The 21,349-nt window shown below is 45.2% G+C and overlaps 1 protein-coding gene across 1 annotated transcript in view; it reads left to right on the top strand.

Annotated features, from left to right (window-relative positions):
• NLRP5 (NLR family pyrin domain containing 5) overlaps positions 1-21,349 on the top strand; it is a 35,137-nt gene that overhangs the window by 4,089 nt on the left and 9,699 nt on the right. Inside the window, 8 exon segments of the mRNA XM_044380637.3 lie at positions 6,232-6,288; positions 6,290-6,588; positions 9,061-9,138; positions 10,815-10,871; positions 13,944-15,558; positions 16,573-16,743; positions 18,290-18,457; positions 20,495-20,665. Of these exon segments, the coding sequence (XP_044236572.3) occupies positions 6,232-6,288; positions 6,290-6,588; positions 9,061-9,138; positions 10,815-10,871; positions 13,944-15,558; positions 16,573-16,743; positions 18,290-18,457; positions 20,495-20,665 (2,616 nt within the window).

Below are 21,349 nucleotides of genomic sequence, written 5' to 3'. Positions count from 1 at the left end.
CCTTTAGGGTCCTGGGATCAAGCCCCGCGTCGCGCTCCCTGCTCTGCTGGAAGCCTGCTTCTTCCTCTCCCACTCCCCCTCCTTCTGTTCCCTCTCTCGCTGGCTGTGTCTCTCTCTGTCCAAAAAATAAATAAAATATTTTAAAAAATAAATAATTAAAAAGATAAAAAACAAAGAAAGGACAGAGTCGGGGCTGCTGTGGCTGCAAGCTCAAGATGGGCTGATGTCCTGACTTGCGGGAGTTCGGTGGTGTCTCTGTGTTTCTTGTGCGAATTTTCTGTTAGTTATGGCTTACGGTTACTGAAGTGTGCAGCCCTGAGGGTGTTCTTCGCTGAGTGGAGAGGCTGAGTCACAGATGAATTAAACGGCTTTGCCTGGGGTAGCAAGGGCTGAATCCATGTTCAGAATGGCGTGAGTCCTCTCCAGCCCGTAATCTTGACTGCTTCTATGGGATCATTCAAGGCCCCCATGCAGAAAGCCGTTGCAGGTGGAGGTTATAAAGGATAGAGACGAAGGGAGAGCTTTGGTTAGTTTTATTTCCAGAAAATAACCTTTACCACCACTCTTGGTTTACATTCTTCCAACCTACAATTCAGCGCCTATGGGAATAATGTCCTTACCTTCTCCCCAGCCCCTCTCAGTTTTACGGGGCAAGGCGTCCATCTGCCTATCCCAGGCTAGTCCTTCCACCTGGGCTCTCCTCCTCCCTACTCCGCTGGGTTTGATTACCAGCTCCCTCTCTGCGGTGTGTTGGAAGACGTGGAGCATTCGAACCAGGGTGTGTTAAAATGCTTTTTCCTAAAGCGGAGGGAGCTGTTCACCTTGACAGAACCTCAGCTTTCGACTCTGTGAAGTGAAAGCAGTAATACCCTTTGTATATTGACATTACTTATGGAAAGTTCTAACGAGTTGCTGTAAGTTGTCCAAGAAGGGGTTTAGAAAAGAATAAGTACTCATTTAGGTTTTTTGCTTGCTGCTTGTATCTTTACTTCCTCTTCACTCAGAGCATATAAACTGTGTCAGTCCTCCCATCCTAAAAATAACCTTCCTGAGACCCCTGCGACTTTTGGGGCTTCTTACAGCCATGGCTCTCTTCTCATTCCTCTGATTTCTCTAGTGATTGCTTTGCATGGTAAGGCGAACATTTAATTCGAATCACGTCTATAGTGTTCAGGTGTGCCAATCTGGAATTCATTCTCTTTTAAATGAGCTTTCTATATTCACTTGGTAACTTAACCAAATAGTTGAGAGATTTGGTGGTGGGGGGGGTTCTTTTGTTTTCAATCTCCATGTATCCAGGTTGTTTTATTTTGGGGGGAAAAAACTAGGAAATTTTATTTTATTTATTTTTTAATAATTTTTATTTTATTAGTCACCATACAGTACATCCCAGTTTTTTAAATGTTTTTTTTATTATATTATGTTAGTCACCATACAGTACATCCCTGGTTTTTGATGTAAAGATGCAATGTTCCATGATTCATTATTTGCATATAACACCCAGTGCTCCATGTAATACGTGCCCTCCTTACTACCCATCACCAGCCTATCCCATTCCCCCACCCCCCCCCGAAGCCCTCAGTTTGTTTCCCAGAGTCCACAGTTTCTCATGGTTCATTTCCCCTTCTGTTTACTCCCCCCTTCATTCTTCCCTTCCTTCTCCTACCAATCTTCCTATTTCTTATGTTCCATAAATGAGTGAAACCATATGATAATTGTCTTTCTCTGCTTGACTTATTTCACTTAGCATTATCTCCTCCAGTGCCGTCCATGTTGCAGCAAATGTTGAGAACTCGCTCTTTCTGATAGCTGAGTAATATTCCATTGTATATATGGACCACAACTTCTTAATCCAGTCATCTGTTGAAGGGCATCTCGGCTCCTTCCACGATTTAGCTATTGGGGATAATGCTGCTGTGAACATTGGGGTGCATATGGCCCTTCTCTTCACTACGTCTGTATCTTTGGGGTAAATACCCAGTAGTGCAATTGCTGGATCATAGAGTAGCTCAATTTTTAACTTTTTAAGGGACCTCCACACTGTTTTCCAGAGTGGCTGTACCAGCTTGCATTCCCACCAACAGTGTAAGAGGGATCCCCTTTCTCCACATCCTCTCCAACGTTTGTTGCTTCCTGCCTTGTTGATCTTTGCCATTCTAACTGGCGTAAGGTGGGATCTCATTGTGGTTTTGATTTGAATTTCCCTGATGGCTAATGATGTTGAACATATTTCATGTGTCTGTTAGACATTTGTATGTCTTCATTGGAAAAGTGTTCATATCTTCTGCCCATTTTTTTATTTGATTATTTGTTTCCCATGTATTGAGTTTGAGGAGTTCTTTGTAGATCTTGGATACCAGTCTTTTTTCTGTAGTGTCATTTGCAAATATCTTCTCCATTCCGTGGGCTGCCTCTTAGTTTTGTTGACTGTTTCCTTTGCTGTGCAGAAGCTTTTTATCTTGATGAAGTCCCACAAATTCATTTTTTCTTTTGTTTCTCTTGCCTTTGGAGATGTCATGAAAAAAGTTGCTGTGGCCGATGTCAAAGAGGTTGCAGCCTATGTTCTCCTCTAAGATTTTGATGGATTCCTGTCTCACATTGAGGTCTTTCATCCATTTGGAGTTTATCTTTGTGTATGGTGTGAGAGAATGGTCAAGTTTCATTCTTTACCAATGACATTTTTCAAAGAACTGGAACAAACAGCCCTTAAATTTGTATGGAACCAGAAAAGGCCCTGAATCTCCAAAGAATTGTTGAAAAGGAAAAACAAAGCTGGGGGCATCACGTTGCCGGATTTCGAGCTATACTACAAAGCTGTGATCACCAAGACAGCATGGTACTGGCACAAAAACAGACACGTAGACCAATGGAACAGAATAGAGAACCCAGAAATGGACCCTCGGCTCTTTGGGCAACTAATATTTGATAAAGCAGGAAAAAACATCCGGTGGAAAAAAGACAGTCTCTTCAATAAATGGTGCTGGGAAAATTGGACAGCTATATACAAAACTAGGAAATTTTAGTTTAAAATTTTAATTGCTCTGTGGTTAGGATGTAACCTTTTTAACACGTTCTTATAAATAAGTATTTTTCCCTTTTTCCATCAATACAGTCAGTATTCTCCATAAATATTATATAGGAATGTGCATAAAAGTTGATGTTCTTGAAAGGGCTCTGAGTAATCAGCACATAAACGTCTCCCCATTGTCAGTAATGTTTACCTGGCTCCCTCTCCCTAGCCTTTTTTTTTTCTTTTTTGGTCTTTCATAGATGGGTAATGGTAAGAATTGTGTTAGTAAAATACATTTCTGGTAGCTTCTAAAATGACTTTTAATGGTGGTAGTATTTTGAAAACGCAAACCATTTGAGAAGGCGTAAAGTGACAAGTGTCCTGTTGCAGAAATTCTCTGCCTTTAGTGCCCACAGTTCTTGGTCACACACTTTGAAGAATGAAGAGGTAGACCGGAGGAAGGGTGGTGGGCAGCAAAGCCAAGTTGGAGTAATAGTATAAAGCTCATGGGGAGGGAGGGGGGCCCCAGTGCGTTGCCCTTGGAGTTTATAAGTTTAGGGAGTTTTATGAGCTCTTTTGCAGAACTATCTTAAGCAGTCAGGGTGTGCTGAGTCGTGCCATTCAGGGCTCTGGTCACGTATCTATCTACCTATTAGGTTCATGTCCATGAGCTGATGGTCTTTTTTGGCTGACATCTGAGAGCTTATGTCTTAACTGCCCCTTGCCCGTGATAGTAACAAATGCTTTATGGTTAATTGTCTTATCTTAGGACGTTTTGCAGAAGTCCTTTCTGCAAAGGCTACAAAAGAGGATGTCAGTGCTGTTTGATCTTAGTTGTCCTGACTCTGTATTTTCTTCTTGGGGGCCCCAGCCCTGACTACCTAACTGTCCAACTAACTCCTAACACTTCCCTTGGCCTGGTTAGTTCACCCTCTCCTACTCAACCCACTTTCTGCTCATCCCCCAAAGATACTGTGTGTGGGCATGGGGTGGGATTGTGTTAATGTCCTACAGACAGCACCATTTTGTGCTGACTGAGCATTTTTAAGGATGCAGGGTGCTTAACTGCTTCAATTAACCCTCCTGTTATGGATCAATGGCCTTCAGTCTTGCTGTTACACACAAGCCTGTATCTAATAATATTTGCATTAAAAATGCACAGATCTTGCCAAATTGCCCCCCCAAAAGAGATGGCACAAGTTTATACTTCCACCAAAAATGTAGGAGCACCTTTTTCCTACACCGTAATGAAGCAGGGCATGACCAAACATTATGGACACTGCCAGTTTGATATCAAACATGGGACATCATTAGAATTTTTATTGATCATATTATTATTAGTTATACCATTGATTTCAAGTACATTTAAAAGCCATATCCGGGTTTTTTTTTTAGTTGTTTATATCCTTCGCTCATTTTAATAAATTGAGCTACTGATCATTTCCATTGATGGAGAGTGGCTTATATAATGGAGTCTTCGTCATGCGTTTCAAATTTATTTGTACCAGTTCATTTCTCAGGCGAGCCTTAATATGGCTTTTTGGGGGCGGGGGAGGAAGGGCACTGAGTTGAATGAATTTTTGTCATCTTATTGGTCTTGTTTCTACCATTAGGACATTCTGTTTCATCTGCAAATTATTTTGTGAGGTAGGAATTCATGAACATATATATTTAAGAGGTAGCATGACTTCCGCTGTCTTAGACCCTAGGAAACGGTGACCTCTCATGGAGGTCACCACCTAGCTGAGACATCAGTGAAGTCATTTTTTTCCCCCCAAATGTTCTTGTCTATTTTTGGCTTCTTCTAAGAACTTCAATGAGTGTGTAGTCCCAATAAATACATCAGTACGACTTCTTGGGTGATATATTGATGACTTTCAGGAGCATTGATTTTTGAAAATAGACACTGTCTTTCCTCATCAAGGTTTTTATCAGGAGGATGTTACGGCTTTCAAAATAGGCACTTCACTTTCCTAAATAAATCCCATTTTTATCTCTTAGTTAATCTGATCACTCATCGTGTTTCCTGACTGGTTATTAGGATTAGCATGGGATTTTAGTGCTTGCTTTGGCAGCACATATACCAAAAATAGGATTAGGATGGGGTTTTATATCTCGGATTGGTTACCAACTCAATTCCATGATGACTTAACAATTTATGATGGTTTTTTCAACCCACCTACAAAGGTTCTTATTTTATCTTTCTTTGTCACTTTTATACTTCTCATTTCTTTATCCAATTGCTTTGCTACAGAAAACATAAAATAGTAGTGGACAGAGTACAAAACCGAGGAGAGATGCTCAGTCTCCCTCCCTGGGGTCAGCAAACTGCAGCCTGAGAGCCCAATCCAGCCCATCACCTGTTTTCTTGGAAACAGCTTTCCTGTTTATCTATGGTCAGTGGCAACCAAGCTGAGTGGTGGGACAGAGAGCTAATGACCCACAGAGCCAAAAACAGCCAGCCCTTCGCAGAAAGTCTGACTTCTGTTCTGACTTTTTTTTTTTAAACAAAGTTCCACCACTAAGTATATTTGCTGCAGCTTTTACTAGCAGATAATTTGGTTTGTTGAAGGACGCCTCGTTCTAGTTTGCAAAGCATGTCTCCAGACTATTTAAGCATTCATCGAGACCGTGTGATTTTGCTGCTTTATGTTTCTGGAAACATGGAACTCCACATTTGTTGCAGAGCCAACGTCCCTCAGTTTCGCCAGGATCACACTTTGTTTACCTGCCTATGTGTGGCTTTTACGGAGAATCTGTCTTCCGGTGCATGCGTGCTTGCATGTGTGGGTTTTTTTAAGCCTTTTTCCAAATCCGAATTCTCACTGCTCACGCCCACCCGTTTATAGAACACAGACTTTCTACTAGAGAATGATAGTCTATTTCCCGAAACAAAAATAAATGTAGTGGTGTGCATATACCTTCAAATTAGTGTTTTTGTATTCTTTAAGTGTTTTTAGTCTGACTCTATGCCAGGTGCTGTTTGGGGAACTAGGGATAAGGGCAGCAAAACATCCCAGAGCTTATATTCTCCTAACAAGATAAATAGATATAATGTCAAGTAACTTTAAGTCTATGAAGAATTGTCACCCATGAATGGGGTTTCTCTGTGCGTTTCACAAAAGGAACAGATAATGTTTCTAGTAAGCTGACGAGGTTGATTGTATGAACTTGAGAATTTGATGCAAGATCCTCTTTTGAATCTTATTACTCTTTCACAGGTACCATTTCTCCACATTATTAAAGAATCCACTTTTCCGTCAATACCTGAGCTCTGACTTGCACTAAGATGAAAGAAGCCAAATTACCCTCCTTTTCCAACTATGGACTGCAATGGTGTTTCGAGCAGTTAAGCAAGGAAGAGTTTCAGACATTTAAGAAACTGCTCATGGAAAACGCTTCAGAGCTGGCAATGTGCTCCTTTCCATGGGCTGAAGTGAGCAATGCTGGTGTGGAACATCTCGCCTCCCTCTTGCATGAGTATTATGAAGAATCTCTTGCCTGGAAAATATCGATCTATATCTTTGACAAGATGTATCTGCCCACTCTCTCTGAGAAGGCAAGGGGAGAGATGAAAAGTGAGTAAGACCTGGGGCGAACCTGGGGGTGGGAGAGAAGGGAGGTGACCTCAAGCTCCCGTGGGCATGGGGAAGGTATCCTCGGGTCCACCTGACTGGTGGACCACCGACTGGGTCCACCTCCATGGTGTGAGTCTGAGCTGTGAGAAGTCACTCATTAGTCTTCCTGCCTGGCTGGAAATTAGAGTCGTTTCCAGCCTGTGAAATAAGGAGAAGAAATGGGTAGACAGACCCTCTACCCAGACAGAATTTGGTTGACGTTTGTAGACAGGAACTGGAGTCCTAAGTGCTAAGCTTGAGCTCTGCACCTTCCACTTGTTCTGTGTGTGACTTTGGGCAAATCCCCTTTTACCCTGACCCTTGGCTTCCACATCTTGGAACAGTAACTTAGATGCTTACCTGTGCTGTTGCAAAGACTCAATAACATAACGTGTACAACGTGGTTAACAAAGCTTCGTTCATTTGTTGGGAACACTGGTGGTTGTACAGGGGGCGTCTCCCGTATTTCTTGCCCCAAGCTAAAGGATTAGAGCTCAAGGAACTCTTCTAAAGACTGATCTGGTCTGACTGTTGGTGTCCATATTACTGCAATGTACTCAGATCAAATTGTGTGATTGGCTTAGGGTATTTAGGAGAAAGGTAGTAGAAAAAAACAGCCCTCCTTTATCAGGAGGAATTCTTCTCTTAGACTGTTGACAGAAAACTTAGAGTCCCAAGGGTGAACAGTCAGATCGGCCCTAAAGACTACAGGTATACCATCCCTAGAGGTGACTCAGCACCCACAATCACGAAGGACTTAACGAGAAGCTATTCCTTCTGAGCTTCAAAAAAGCTCTGTGTGGAAGACATGTTGAGAATATTCACAGGAAACGAAGACTATAAAATTAAAATGATGGCTGATCTAGATGAGATATTGTGTGCAAACTGCCCTGCCATCCAGTCTCAAACCCACCGGATGAAATAGGTTCCCCGTGGCAGAAGCTAAAACAGAGGTTCCACCAAGATCTACACCTGACCGAGTTCACAAGCTAACGGGTGACAAAGATGAGACTCGTCATTTAACATGCCTTTAAATTTTCATGGGTCACCCGCCAAAGAGTTATAGCTTCCAGTACAACAGGGAAGAGGGACAAATGGGTGATTTTTTAAAAATGGTATCGAAAAAGGAGAGCTTCCTATTCCACACCAGAGGCAAATGAAGACTAGAATCACTTTCCAGAAGAGGTGAAGTTCAAGCTGAAACAAATATGAAGGAAAGCAGCTAGCCAAGCTCACTGGTTATGGTAGAGAGGAACACACTGAGCAACACAGATAGCATTACGAAGCCTTTAACAAAGAGCTTGGCTAGACCATGGAGAACAGGAGGGAACAAGGCAAGAGATTAATATGGGGGGGGGGTAGACTACAAGTCCAATAACACAGCATCTTGAAAATAAATTATTTTATATAAAAATTTATATTAAAAATAATAATAGCAAAGCAGAAGCAATTCATTTTAAAGGGGACAGGGGTAAAAATAATCCAGTTAATCATCGTTGTTGAAGTGTCGTGTGGTCCAGAAAGTCATGACTAGACATGGGGAGACTAGGTAGGAGGCCATTCTGGTACCCCATGGGAGAAAGAGTGGTGTCTTGGGCCAGGGTGGCAATGGCTGTTAAAGAAAGTACACATGCAATCAGAAGATGTTTCAAAGCAGACACACTGCTTTTGTAGGACTTAATGCAGAGAGCGGTTATGCCATAATGGATGATGCCCATGTTTCTGGCATGAGAAAGTGGGTGGATGTGGCTTTTGTTTTTTTAAGATTTTATTGTATTCCTTTTGAGAGAGCACAAGCAGGGGCAGCAGAAGAGGGAGAAGCAGACTCATTGCTGAGCAGGGAGCCCGATGTGGGGCCCGATCCCAGGACCCCGGGATCATGACCTGAGCTGAAGGCAGACGCTTAACTGACTGAGCCACCCAGGCGCCCCAGTGGTTGGGGTTCTATTACCTCATCCCAAGAAACACTGAAAGAGATGTTTTGCAGCAAGTAGACTGGAGAAAAAGTGGTCAGTGTTAGAACTCGTAAGTTGGACACCTCTATTTGGATAATTCAGAGGCCTCTAGTGAGTAGTTAACTAGCTAAGTTCAAGAGAGGGGCTGAGGATGACTCTTGAAGATAAACTCTTGATAAGCACAATATACTGCCTCATCGTGTGAATTACCCAAGGCCAGACGGCAAAAACGGGACTGGACTTTACAAGTTCAAACTCCGAGCGCTCTTTATGACAAGTCTCTGTTGCTTCACTGTGCTGGTGGCCCTGGAGGATCTGACTGCATTGTCTCCATTACCAGCTAGTCCTGGAACGAACTAAGATCCTGAGGCTCGTCTTGGTTCCCCACAGTAATTTGGGCAGGGGATGCTCTCACCCCTCATCTGGGTAATTGCTATGACTTTACTGAGACTACTGTGTCCTGTCCTCTCTGTTGCAGGATATTCACTGAATGAAATACCAGAAAATTCTACACGAATGAAGAACGACCAAGAACCAAGCATGAAAGAAGTGCCAGGTCAGTGTGGACGTGGTGGGAAAATGGATGTGTCTAAAGCCACGTGGTGATTAGTTAGTGGCCCATTCAGGACTCGAACCATGACTTCTGATAGTCCAGTGTTCTTTCCAGTCTGGCATCCTGTTGTTAGCTGATTGTCCTGCGTTCTGAGGATCTAGTAATCATGGTCTTTCTTAATCTAAGTCCAAGAGAACTCTGTGATCTTCAAGTTTTCTTACAGCTCTCTGGGTTCCCATCTTCAGTCCAGGCAACTTCATGACTTTGCCAGGACAAGCTCCACCTAGGGATCTGTTTTGGAGGCTTTGCTGGTGAGATCCAGATAGCATGAAACCAGATTCAATACAACTCCCCACATATTTGAGTGCTGGAGACATGCCAGGCACTGCTATGGGTACTTATGTTACATCCGTGGACAACGTACGTACAAATCCCCTGCATTTATGAAGCTCATAGTTCAGCAGAGGGAAAGGGAGACCAGCAAAAGGGACCACAGCAGTGAAGCCAAAACAAAGAGGGAAAGATGCAGGCTTGCGCAGACAACAGGCATTCCCCGCTGTTACCCACACTACAGCCTAGTCGCTTTTTAGTCTGACTCTTTTTTTTTTTTTTTAAAGATTTTATTTATTTATTTGACAGAGAGAGACAGCCAGCGAGAGAGGGAACACAAGCAGGGGGAGTGGGAGAGGAAGAAGCAGGCTCCTAGCAGAGGAGCCTGACGTGGGGCTCGATCCCAGAACGCCGGGATCACGCCCTGAGCCGAAGGCAGACGCTTAACGACTGCGCCACCCAGGCGCCCCCTGACTCTTTTCTTTCTCTACCTTCCGTCCAATGAATCAAAATCCTAGGAGATCTACATCTGAAATATAACCCATTTCTATGTGTTTCTACCCATACCCTGTATGAGAATCATTTCCTTTGCATCTCTTATCTGGTTCCACTCTGGTTATATGCAATCCATTCTCCATACAATAACAACCAAGGTGATCTTTCAGAAATTTACATCTAATAATTGACTCTTCTGCTTTAAAAATGCTCAAGTCGTTTTCCATTACATTTGTCATAATTGATTGTATCATTTCTTAAATATAATTTACAAGACTAACACCACCATTAGGGCTATTCTTCAAATACTGTAAGGTCATTCCCACATCACCTAAGTCAAATATGTACTTAGCCACATTAGGAAACTATTTTTTAATAAGTAGACGTAATGATTATTCTCAATAAGTGGTAGCTATTACATGCCAGAGGCTGTACTATTCCTCTACCAAAACACCTGATTTAATCTTCAGAGCAAATCCACAACATAGGAACTACTATCCCAGCTTTACAGATAAACATACAGAAGCCTGTAAGCCCAGCAAGTTGTCTAAGACCTCATAAGTGACAGAATTCCCATTTAAATCCTATGTCAGACTCCAGACATCCTTGGTTCTTATCCACCAGCTTTTATCCCTCATTTTAATGTCTTGCCTCAAGGTCCCCAGTGAATTAAAAGCAGGAATGAGACCAGAGCCTCCTATCTTCTGATTTTGAATCAAGTGCTCATTTTACATACCGTTAGTCTCTCTAGCTGAGCCAGCGGCTGCCATGTTTCCAACTGGTCCTGGGATGTGGGTCTGGGCCCTCCCTGATTTGGATACTCATGTAATTCGTCCTTCCTCTCTTTTTTGCAGGAACTCCACAAGCTCTAGAACAATGTGGTGCCACAGTAGCAGAGACAAAAGAACAAGGTAAAGAAAACGGATTCACCTTTTTTTTTTTTTTTTCCATCCTGGAAGGAAGCTGGGTGAAAACCAGTCTATGGAGTTTGGGTGGCAGAGGAGTCCATGGTCCCTTTGCTCATCAGTCTCTTTCCCAAGAGGTCCTAGAATCATCACCAAGGACAGAGTCACATATGTTCGCTGTGATCATCGACAGTCACTGGGTATGAAGATAAATTCCAAAAACCTGAGACTCTGGTGAATTTGGGCATCAAGCACAAGTTCGTTTGACAGGTGCTAAATATAGAGACAAGCGCGGGCACGTGGTTTGGTCAGAGTTACTTGGCTAGTGGTGATCTTTTTTTCCTCAATTCCTTCTGTCAACCTTTGTTTGGTGAATACCCACCATCTGAAGAACGGTGACAGCAAGATGGTGGTAAAATATCCGTATATGACCATGTAGACTTACACGTTAACCAAACCAAACAAAACACAAAATGAAGATGAGGTCCCGGCTGCCATGATCCTACGAAACGGCAGTTGACCAGTCAAGGAGGTGACAGCAGGCTTTCCTGAGGAATGTCACTTGAGCCTCTCTTATTGAGCTGTAATTCATGTACAGTGCAGTGTGGGGTTTCTTCGTACGTTCACCGAGTTGGGCAGCGATCACCATTCTCTTATTCCAGGGCATTTTCCTCTTCCCCAAAGAAACCCCAAACCCATGGTCACTCTGCATCTCTTCTTCCCCAAGCCCTATGCAACCATCATACACTTCCTGCCACTACGAAGTGGCCTGTTCTGGATTTTCATATAGGTGGCATCCTACAAGTGTGGCCTTTCATGACTGGCTCCTTTCACTTAGCGTAATGTTTTCTGTGTTCGTCCACGTTGTAGCACGTACCAGCACTTGGCACATCTCTACCATCCTGTAGTGCAGATAGACCACACTTTCTTTATCCATTCATCACACGATGGGCATTTGGGCTCTCTGGGCTTCCTGGCTATTGCAAATAATCCCTCTGTGAACATTGACGTACAAGGAAGTGCTGATGGACGGAAGCGCTTTGACTTCTGAGATATTTAATACAAGTTGTTGTTTCAGGTTTCAGAAAAAAATTTCAGGAGTGGCTCCCACCTTTCTAGTTGGACAGTGTGATCGATGGTGACGCCAGGAGTCACTGACTTATTTAACGTTCAAGCTGGGCTTTTGTTCCAACTCTACGACCTAACCTATATTAGTCTCGGGTGCATTATGTAACCTTTCACTGGACAAACGCTTGAAGACCCAGTAGTTGCCAGAATTGTCCATTTTCAGCTGGGACGAGTGGTAATAAATACCAAGATTGATGGCCTCTCTAGAATAATTGCCACAGGCCAGGTGCTGGTCTCCAGATCTTATGATTATGCCATGGCACCCTACACTGGTCTCATAAGGGAGGTATTAATATCCCCATTTCATAGATGAACAAACCACCATAGAAGGGGAGACGGGGCTAAAATTAGGTTTACGGAGAAAGCAATGAGCCAAACATCAGTTCCAAAGGAAGTTCACAAATAGAAACCTTTTTTCTAATTATCACTTATAGGACACGTATGAGAGGAGTTTCTGGTTGGAGGTAAAACACGAGTTTTTGATGTGTTGAATTTGAGGTCCCTGTGACACTTTAAGGTGGTGAGTTTGACACGAGACCCTGGGATCTTGGGGAAGAAGTCAGTGCCACAGAGGGAGATTTGGAACTCTAGGTCCCAGATGTGATTTGAGTCCATGGGAGGAGAGGTGGCCGAGGAAGACCTGAATTCAACTGCAGACTTACCCTCCTGGGGCTGCCTACCCTTTCTGAAAACCTACAGCCCAGGAGCATAGTCTGTCCTTTGAGGGTAATGCATCGGTCTGAGCTCAGCAAATAGAGGTTGTTCAGATCTCAAGGTCTGCTTCCTGTGGTTTTAATACAGGTCTCTTAATACCTGTCCCTGATACACAATAATGGAGTTTAAGATTTAGAACTTCTCTGTAGAGACTTTATGTAGAGATAGTAATGGCCTTATACACCTATACCGAGAGAGTCTTGCTACCTTTCTTTAAAGATAATACTATTACCTGCAAATGTAAAGACCCAGGATTGGAGGGGTTTTTCATGGTACTGAGTACCTATCAGATGTCAGAGACTATTGAAGAGGCTGGAGGTATGGAGGTAAAGTTGTTTCATACAACTTAAATCACAGTCTAGAGGCTAGACAATAACGGGATGCATAAAAAATTGCTGTTTAAGAAAAGTGCTGGGATAAAAATAAAACCAGATCATGGGAAGGAATTATGGTTTTTTAATGACAATGGTGACCATTAATCATTTCTGCCAGGCCCTGTGCAAATAAATTTTGAAGGCACATTCTCTCTTTCACATCCTCTTCAAGTGTTGTGATAAATATTTATCTCATTGCCGACATGGGGAAACTGAGGCTCAGAAACTGACACCATACAGTAGAACATGGAATTTCAAGCAGGATCTGTCTGACTTCAAGGGCCATGCTTGCCTCTTTGGGCAGAGCAGGATCCCCATGCGTGGAGGTCTTTCTCCGCGGTAGCCCAGAGCCTGGAGATGCACGCCTGTCTCGCAAGCCTAGAACTCAGGGCCACGGCGCACACATCCTCAGCTCCCCCAAGCCTCTCTGTCTTTCAGACACCACATTGGAGTGTTTGGCATAGACTATTCATTTAACAAATACTGGAGTGTCCGCAGGGTCGAGGCATTATCATAAATAATAAAGACAACGGTAAATAACAAAGTCCCCGCGTAGAGTCTACTGAGGGGAGAAAGACAGTAAGCCAACAAAAACGTAATGTGGCAGGTAGTAAGTGCTGAGAAGAAAGATGGGGCCAAAGGGACAAACAGAGCTAGCTAGCAGGCTGTTCATAAGCTTTGAGGAAGTGATCTCTGAATGAGGGGTGGAGCCAGTTATCAGCACACTGCTAGGAAGGAGCAAAAGACTGATTCAGGGTCCATTGGTTCTAGGTCCAGGGTTTTGGGGTTTGTTCTGTTTTGCCTTTTCCTAAACTCCAGACTTTCTTCAAATGTTGTTTCCTGTTTTTCTTCTCTCTTCAAGACCTGTCCAGCTTGGGCCGTGGAGGTAACACGGGGGACTACCAGGGCTATGTGATGACAAAATTTGCTACAAAGTTGGATGAATACCCTGGTTTTGAAAAACTTGCCTCTCACTGTCCAGAAATGCAAACGTTGCTTGCTGCTTTTGATCCAGACCAGAGGGGCTTCCAGCCTCATACCGTGGTTTTGCACGGAAAATCAGGAATCGGGAAATCCACTTTGGCTAGAAGGGTCCTGCTCTACTGGGCACGGGGTGAACTCTACCAGGGCATGTTCTCCTACGCCTTCTTCCTCCGTGCCAGAGACATGCAATGCATGAGGGAGGCCAGCTTTGCAGAGTTAATTTCCAGAGAGCGGCCAGACTTCCAGGTTCCAATGATGGACATCATGTCCCAACCAGAAAGGCTCTTGTTTGTCATTGATGGTTTCGATGACCTGGACTTTGCCTTCCAAGACGATGACACGAATCTCTGTGAAGACTGGGCAGACAAACAACCCACGTCTGTTGTGATGTGTAGCCTGCTGAAGAAAGTCCTGCTCCCTGAGTCCTACCTGATGATCACCGTCAGAGACACGGGCATAGAGAAGCTCAAATCCATGCTCACGTCGCCCCGTTACCTGTTCGTTGGGGGCATCTCCGTGGAGAAGAGGATCCAGCTATTCCTTCGGCACACAAAGAACGAGCATCAGAAGACGCAAATCCTGCATTCGGTGGTGGCCAACCACCCCCTGTTTGACGAGTGCCAAGTCCCCGTCGTGGGGTCGATCATCTGCGAGGCTCTGAATCTGCAGGAGGCATCGGGAAAGAGCCTCCCCCCTACCTGCCAAACCCTCACGGGCTTGTATGCCACCTTCGTGTTCCATCAGCTCACTCCACGAGATGCACCCCGGCGCTGTCTCAACCAGGAAGAGAGAGCCGTCCTGAAGAGCCTGTGCCTCGTGGCTGTGCAGGGAGTGTGGAACAGAAGGTTTGTGTTTTATGGAGACGACCTCAGTGTTCACAGACTCCAGGAGTCGGAGCTCTCTGCTCTGTTTCACATGAACATTCTCCTCCAAGATGGTGGCCACGAAAGGTGCTACACGTTCCTGCACGTCAGCCTCCAGGAGTTCTGTGCCGCCCTGTACTACGTTCTGGAAGGACTGGAAACGGAGGGGAATCCCTACCCTGTGTTCATGGAGAGCCTGAGGACTTTGGTGGACCTCAAAGAGATCAGCTCCAATGCCCACCTGCTCCAGATGAAGCGTTTCTTGTTTGGCCTCATGAGCAAAGAGGTGACGGGGGCTCTGGAAGTCCTGCTTGGATGTCGCGTCCGCCTGGCCGTGAAGCAGAGGCTTCTGAGCTGGATCTCTCTGCTGGGGCAACAGGCCAGCACTCCCGCCCCACCAGACTTGCTGGACGCCTTCCACTGTCTTTTCGAGACTCAAGACGACGAGTTTGTTTGCTCGGCATTGAACAGCTTCCGTGAAGTGTGGCTTCCGATAAACCGCCGGATGGACTTGATGGTGTCCTCTTTCTGTCTGCAGCGCTGTCGGTATTTGCAGAAGATTCGGATGGATGTCCGTGAGAGCTTCTCAAAGGAGGAGTTCACTGAGGCACAGGCTCTCACTCCCCAAGGGTGAGTCCTTCATTTTATTCTTTTTTTATTTTGCCATTTTAGTCTTTTTTTGTTCCTATCTTTATTTTATTTTCTTATGCTCAATTGGCCGACATATAATACATCATTAGTTTTTGATGTGGTGTTCGACGATTCATTAGTTGCATATAACACCCAGTGCCCATAACCACATGTGCCCTCTTTTTTTTTTTAAGATTTTATTTTTTAGAGAGAGAGCACAGCAAGGGAAGGGGCAAAGGGAGAGGGAGAAGCAGATTCCCCACTGAGCAGGAGCCCGATGCAGGACTCGATCCCAGGATCCTGGGATCATGACCCGAGCCGAAGACAGATGCTTAACTGACTGAGCCGCCCAGGTGCCCCTTCCTTCCCGTCTTTATGGAGATATAATTGACAAACGAAAATTGTACATATTTCAGATGGACACCCTGGTAAAACGATCACCATGATTAAGCTAATTAGCATATCCATCACCTCACATAGTTACCATTCTCTCGTGTGTGCGTGTGTGTGTGTGTGTGTGTGTGTGTGTGTATGCGTGCGTGCCACATTGTCTTTACTATCCCTCAGCCATCAGTGGACATTGAGGTTGTTTCCGTGTCTTGGCTGTAGGGAATGATAGTGCACAGATGTCTTCAGGGTCCTGATTTCAGTGATTACTGGATCATACAGTAGCTCTACGTTTAATTTTTTGAGTGACTTCCACACTGTTTTCTGCAGCAGCTGCACCATTTTACACTCAAGGGGGAGTTAGATCTAAGGGCAACCCCACTGAAGATGTGGTAACCCCACATCACCTCGGTAGGTACCCCACGGGCTGTTACGACATTCAGGAGGCAGGGCGGGTGAGTGTGCGTTCAAAGCACAAAGCAGCATCACTGAATCGGCCTCGGGACCTCCGAGGCCATCCCCGTGTCGCCAGAACAGACTGGTTATGTCCCCTGACACTGTCATGACAGTTGCTCGTGTGGAACCCCATCCCGTGGAAGCCAGTGTTGATCTCCTTCTCCAATGTAGGACGCCCATGAGGACCCTTGCCCATGAGTGCTGGGACAGTCTCTGCTTTGCGCTCAGCACCCACCCAAGCCTGCGCCAGCTCGACCTGAGTGGCAGCGTCCTGAACGAACGGGCCATGAAGACCCTCTGCATGAGCCTGAGGCAGCCAACCTGTAAAGTACAGAGTCTGATGTAAGGCTATCCGGCCCCCCGTACACACCCCTTTGTGTGCCTATGTCACTGCTCTCTTCTCCCGCCCACCAGAAGAGACCCATCTAAGAATGTGGGCGGAGGGGATAACTGCTGTGGAAGATACAGGAACCAAGTTCCCAAAAGCTCACAATAGGGAGAAACTAAAGACCCTGTGAAGGGATTATCGAGGCAGGTTCATTCACTCCGGGTATTGAAGGATGAATAGGAGTTGGTTAGAGACAAAGTTGCAGGGAGCTCATTGCAGGCAAAGGGGTAGAGCGTGAGGCCATTGCAAGGTCAAAGTACTTGACTTACGGGAGGCTTTCAATCAGTTCTTAATGCTTTTAGGGTCATTAACAAGGTAACAAATATTTGAATACCCAGTAAGGTCCTGGGCCTGTGGTAGGCCCCAGGGTACTCACCAAGCACCTGGAGTAGGAGGGGAAGCGCTAGTTCTGCCACAGACAAAGGTTCTGTTCTGGACTCTTCCCTCCAAGACCGCTAGCAGCATATGCGACACCCAAGACTAGAGCGAGTGGCCTTCTCCGTGCAAACATCTTCCCCTTCTTGCCTCTTCGATCTCTTCCCTCATTCGTTTCCGTAAGCTGGACTGTGCCAGGGAGCCTGGCAAGGCCAGAGTCTTGACAGTGCCCTGTTCACCTCTGTCCTGCACCAAACCCCTCCACTGGCTTTACCCTGGTGCTTCCCCCAGGAACCCCTGCTCTCAGCCCTTGCCCTGCGGCGATGAGCCTGTCTGTGCCATCACCGTATAGAATGCAGCAGTAACGCGTCATAATGGTAACGAGATTCGGTGTTACAAGGGTTTTAAGTAAATCCTCTGATGCCTCTTCAACTTCCTATTTCCCTAATTACTCACAAACTTCCCACGCAATGACATGTATATATTGGCAAACGACTGTTTTTAATCCCAATGGTGTCACGATCTATATATTCTTCTGACATTTGACCTTTTTCTCCAGCCTGAACTTGACCATATCTGTTTATCGTTCGGTTCTTTTTAAGATTTTAAGTAATCTCTCTACCCAGTGAGGGGCTCGAACTCATGACCCCGAGATCAGGAGTCACATGGTCTTCCGACAGAGCCAGCCAGGCGCCCCTGTGCTCTGTCCTTAATGGACTGACTGTATGTCATTCTTCAGCATAACTCTCTCGTTCAGCTCTTTGTTGAGTGTCTGTCTCCCCACGAGATCAAACTCCGTGGGAACGTGGAGAATCCGCATCGCTTAATACTGCTTCCAGGGCCTGATGCATCCTAGATGCTCAGGATTGTTGCTTTCAGATTAAATAAACGTGGGGCCCCCGGCTGGCTCAGTGGGTGGAGTGTGCAACTCTCGATCTCGGGATTATGGGTTCGATGCCCACACTGGGTGTAGAGTCACTGACAAGATCTTAAAAATCTTTGAGATTACGTAGATGCAAACAGTGACAGGTAAGAGAGCTGGAATGGGAGAAGAGGGGAACTGGGAAAATTGGGATACAGCTGTCACCTGTGTCGCGCGCGTATTTTCTGCTTTCTCTCGGGTAGATTTAAAGGGGCGCAGGGTACCCGGGGCCTTCGTCATCTCTGGATCACGCTCATTACCAACCGTAATATTAAATACCTGAACTTGGAGAGCACTCACCTGAAAGCTGCGGATCTGACAATGGCCTGCGAAGCGTTAAGACACCCCGGCTGCTTACTAGAGTCTCTGAGGTACGTCCTGGGTGTGGCTTCTGCATTTCCGGTTTTGCCACTGTCGTCTTTCCTTTTTAAATCCTTGTTCACAGCAAGCTGCAAACCTATCAGAGAGAAGAGGGCAATCTGGAGGGGGTGGTGGTGGTTGCGCAACTGTGTGTAGGCACTCCACGCCTCCCCTCTGCACGTACAGGTGGTCGAGGTGATAAGCTTTATTATGCATCTTTTACTACAATGAAATTGTAACTTTCCATGTTCGTAAAGATAATAAAAGAATTAGGTGACAGGAACCCTTGGGGCAATTCTCTCGGTGTTGTATCTTACGTGACCACAGTACAACGTCAGACCCAGGATGTTGACACGAACGCGTGGATGTCCTTCTGTGTCTGTTTGTCACGAGTAAGATTCATAAAACCACGCCATGCCCACGATCGAGTGCCAAAGCCCTGTTCCCTTTTTCCAGCCACACCATCCCTAATCCCTGGAAATAACGGATGTTTTCCATCTCCATGATTTTGTCATTTGGACAATGCTTGATAAGTGAAATCATACAGTATGTCCCTGTCCTGAGATTGGCTTTTTTCTTTTTTTTTTTTTAATTTGTTTTGGTGGGGTTTTTTTGTTTTTGTTTTTGGGAGGGGGGAGGGGAGGGAGAGGGAGAGAATCTTAAACAAACTCCACGCTTAGTGTGGAGCTGGATTTGGGGCTCGAGCTCACAACGCTGAGATCGGGACCTGAGCCAAAATCAGGAGTCAGATGCTTAACTGACTGAGCCACCCAGGCACCCCCAAAATTGGCTTTTTTTCAATCAGTAAATGCCCCTCAGATCCACGATCCATGTTCTTCTGTTGGCAATCGCACATTCATTTCTCGTGCTGAGTACCATTCAGTAGGACAGAGACAGCACGGTGAGTGTAGACATTGACCTGTCCAGGGACGTTTCGGTCATTTGCAGTGTGGGGCTGTTGCCGCGGTTTGTAGATCCTGGGCATGGGTTTTGTCGATTAGACTAACTTGGTCTAACGACACTGCTACCGCATGCTTACGGTACGCTCGAGACTGAGAAGCTCTGTTTTGAGCTTTAATTGACACAGAGCAACTGCGGACCAGTATTTTGCTTTGCACCACACACATTTTTGCTCCGTAAACTGCGAGCTGCCATCCCAAGCCAGGGTCATCGAGATGACGTTCTGGAGAGGAAGACAAACAATAAGCAAGTGCAAACAGTCCTGAGAAAGAAGGAAATCCTGCCATTTGCCACCACATCTCTGGACCTTGAGGACACTATGCAAACTGAGATAAGTCAGAGAAAGACAAACACCATATGATCTCACATATGGAATCTTAAAAAAAGCTGAACTCATAAAAACAGAGTGAAGCGGTGTTTATCAGGGACTGGGGGTGGGGGAAAGTAGAAATATGTTGTTGAAAGGTCCAGACTTGCAACTAGTAGGTAAGTAGGTCCTGGAGACCTAGCACGCGGTATAATAATTATAGACAACAATATTATAAACAGAAAACTTGCTAAGAGACTAGATCTTAATTATTTCCACCACAAAAAAGCAATAGCGACGTGACCTGATAGAGATGCTAATACTACAAGGGCAATCATACTGCCATATATAAATGTCTCAAACCAGCATGCTTATACCTTAAACTTATACAATATGACATGTCAGATATACTTCGATTTTTTTTTAAAGAGCAACTATATGGTGATCATTGCTATGCATGAAATAGTGCTGCAGAGGGGGATTCGGGTGGGGTGGGGTGGGGTGGGACAGGCACCGTTCAGTAAGGTTGTGAGCCTGGCTAACTCAGTAGAGGTGACATTCAGGAGACCCGAATGAAAAATTGAACCACATAAAGATGTGGGGTTGGGGTTGGGGATGAGGGGGGTGGTGCAAACACAAGGAAGAGCAAATGCTCAGACCCTGAGCCTACAGCCAACAGCTTCCAGAAGTCAGCAAAACAGCTGGAGTCGCTGGTGCACAGGGAGATGGGTTGTTTTGGGGGGAGAAATGAGAACGTGTTTCACGTTGTTTATCTCTGCAGGTTGGATCACTGCGGACTAACCCCTGCCTGTTGCCTGGTGATCTCCCAGATCCTTGTTACATCCATCAGCCTAAAATTTCTCAGCCTGGTGGGAAATGAGGTGGCAAACGAGGGGATAAGATCTCTCTGCGACGCCCTGACAGCCTCACAGGGCGCCCTGCAGAAGCTGGTGTGAGTTGCACTTTTTTCCACCAGGGTTCCTTTCTCTGAGCTGATGCAGCCCAAATGGTGGGGAAGGAGGGAGGGGAATTAGTGGGTGCTTCTTCCTCTCCCACTCCCCCTGCTTGTGTTCCCTCTCTCCCTGGCTGTCTCTCTGTCACATAAATAAATAAAACTTAAAAAAAAATACGTTTAAAAAAAAAAGAAAGAAAAAGAAAAAAGACCCAGTAAAAACATCTGTGTCTTTGCTACCAAACTCTGAACAATATAAAAATCTAGGTGTAGTAGGGAGGGCACGTATTGCATGGTGCACTGGGTGTTATACGCAACTAATGAATCATCGAACTTTACATCGGAAACCGGGGATGTACTGTATGGTGACTGACATAATATAATAAAAAATCATTTTAAAAAATCTAGGGGAGAAGCCAAATGCGTAGAATCAGAGAAAAGAACGTTGGCTGCCAGGGATTGCGGCTGGGGAGGGAAATGGGGAGAGGTTGGTTAAAGGGTACAGACATACGGTTAAAAGACAAGTTCTGGGGATCTCTAACCATTCTGCTTAGAGTTAGCAGTGCTGTGTTATATACTGGAAAGTTCACCGATGCCAAAATAAAGGAGCCTTAGCTTATGGCCGGAGCTGCCGTCTATGGCGTCCTTGAACACCAGGCTCTGTGCTGAGTGTTCTAGTCCCAT

Source organism: Ursus arctos, unplaced genomic scaffold (assembly GCF_023065955.2).
Source record: "Ursus arctos isolate Adak ecotype North America unplaced genomic scaffold, UrsArc2.0 scaffold_19, whole genome shotgun sequence".
Taxonomy (NCBI): domain Eukaryota; kingdom Metazoa; phylum Chordata; class Mammalia; order Carnivora; family Ursidae; genus Ursus; species Ursus arctos.
This window is presented reverse-complemented; position numbering and strand designations above follow the sequence as displayed.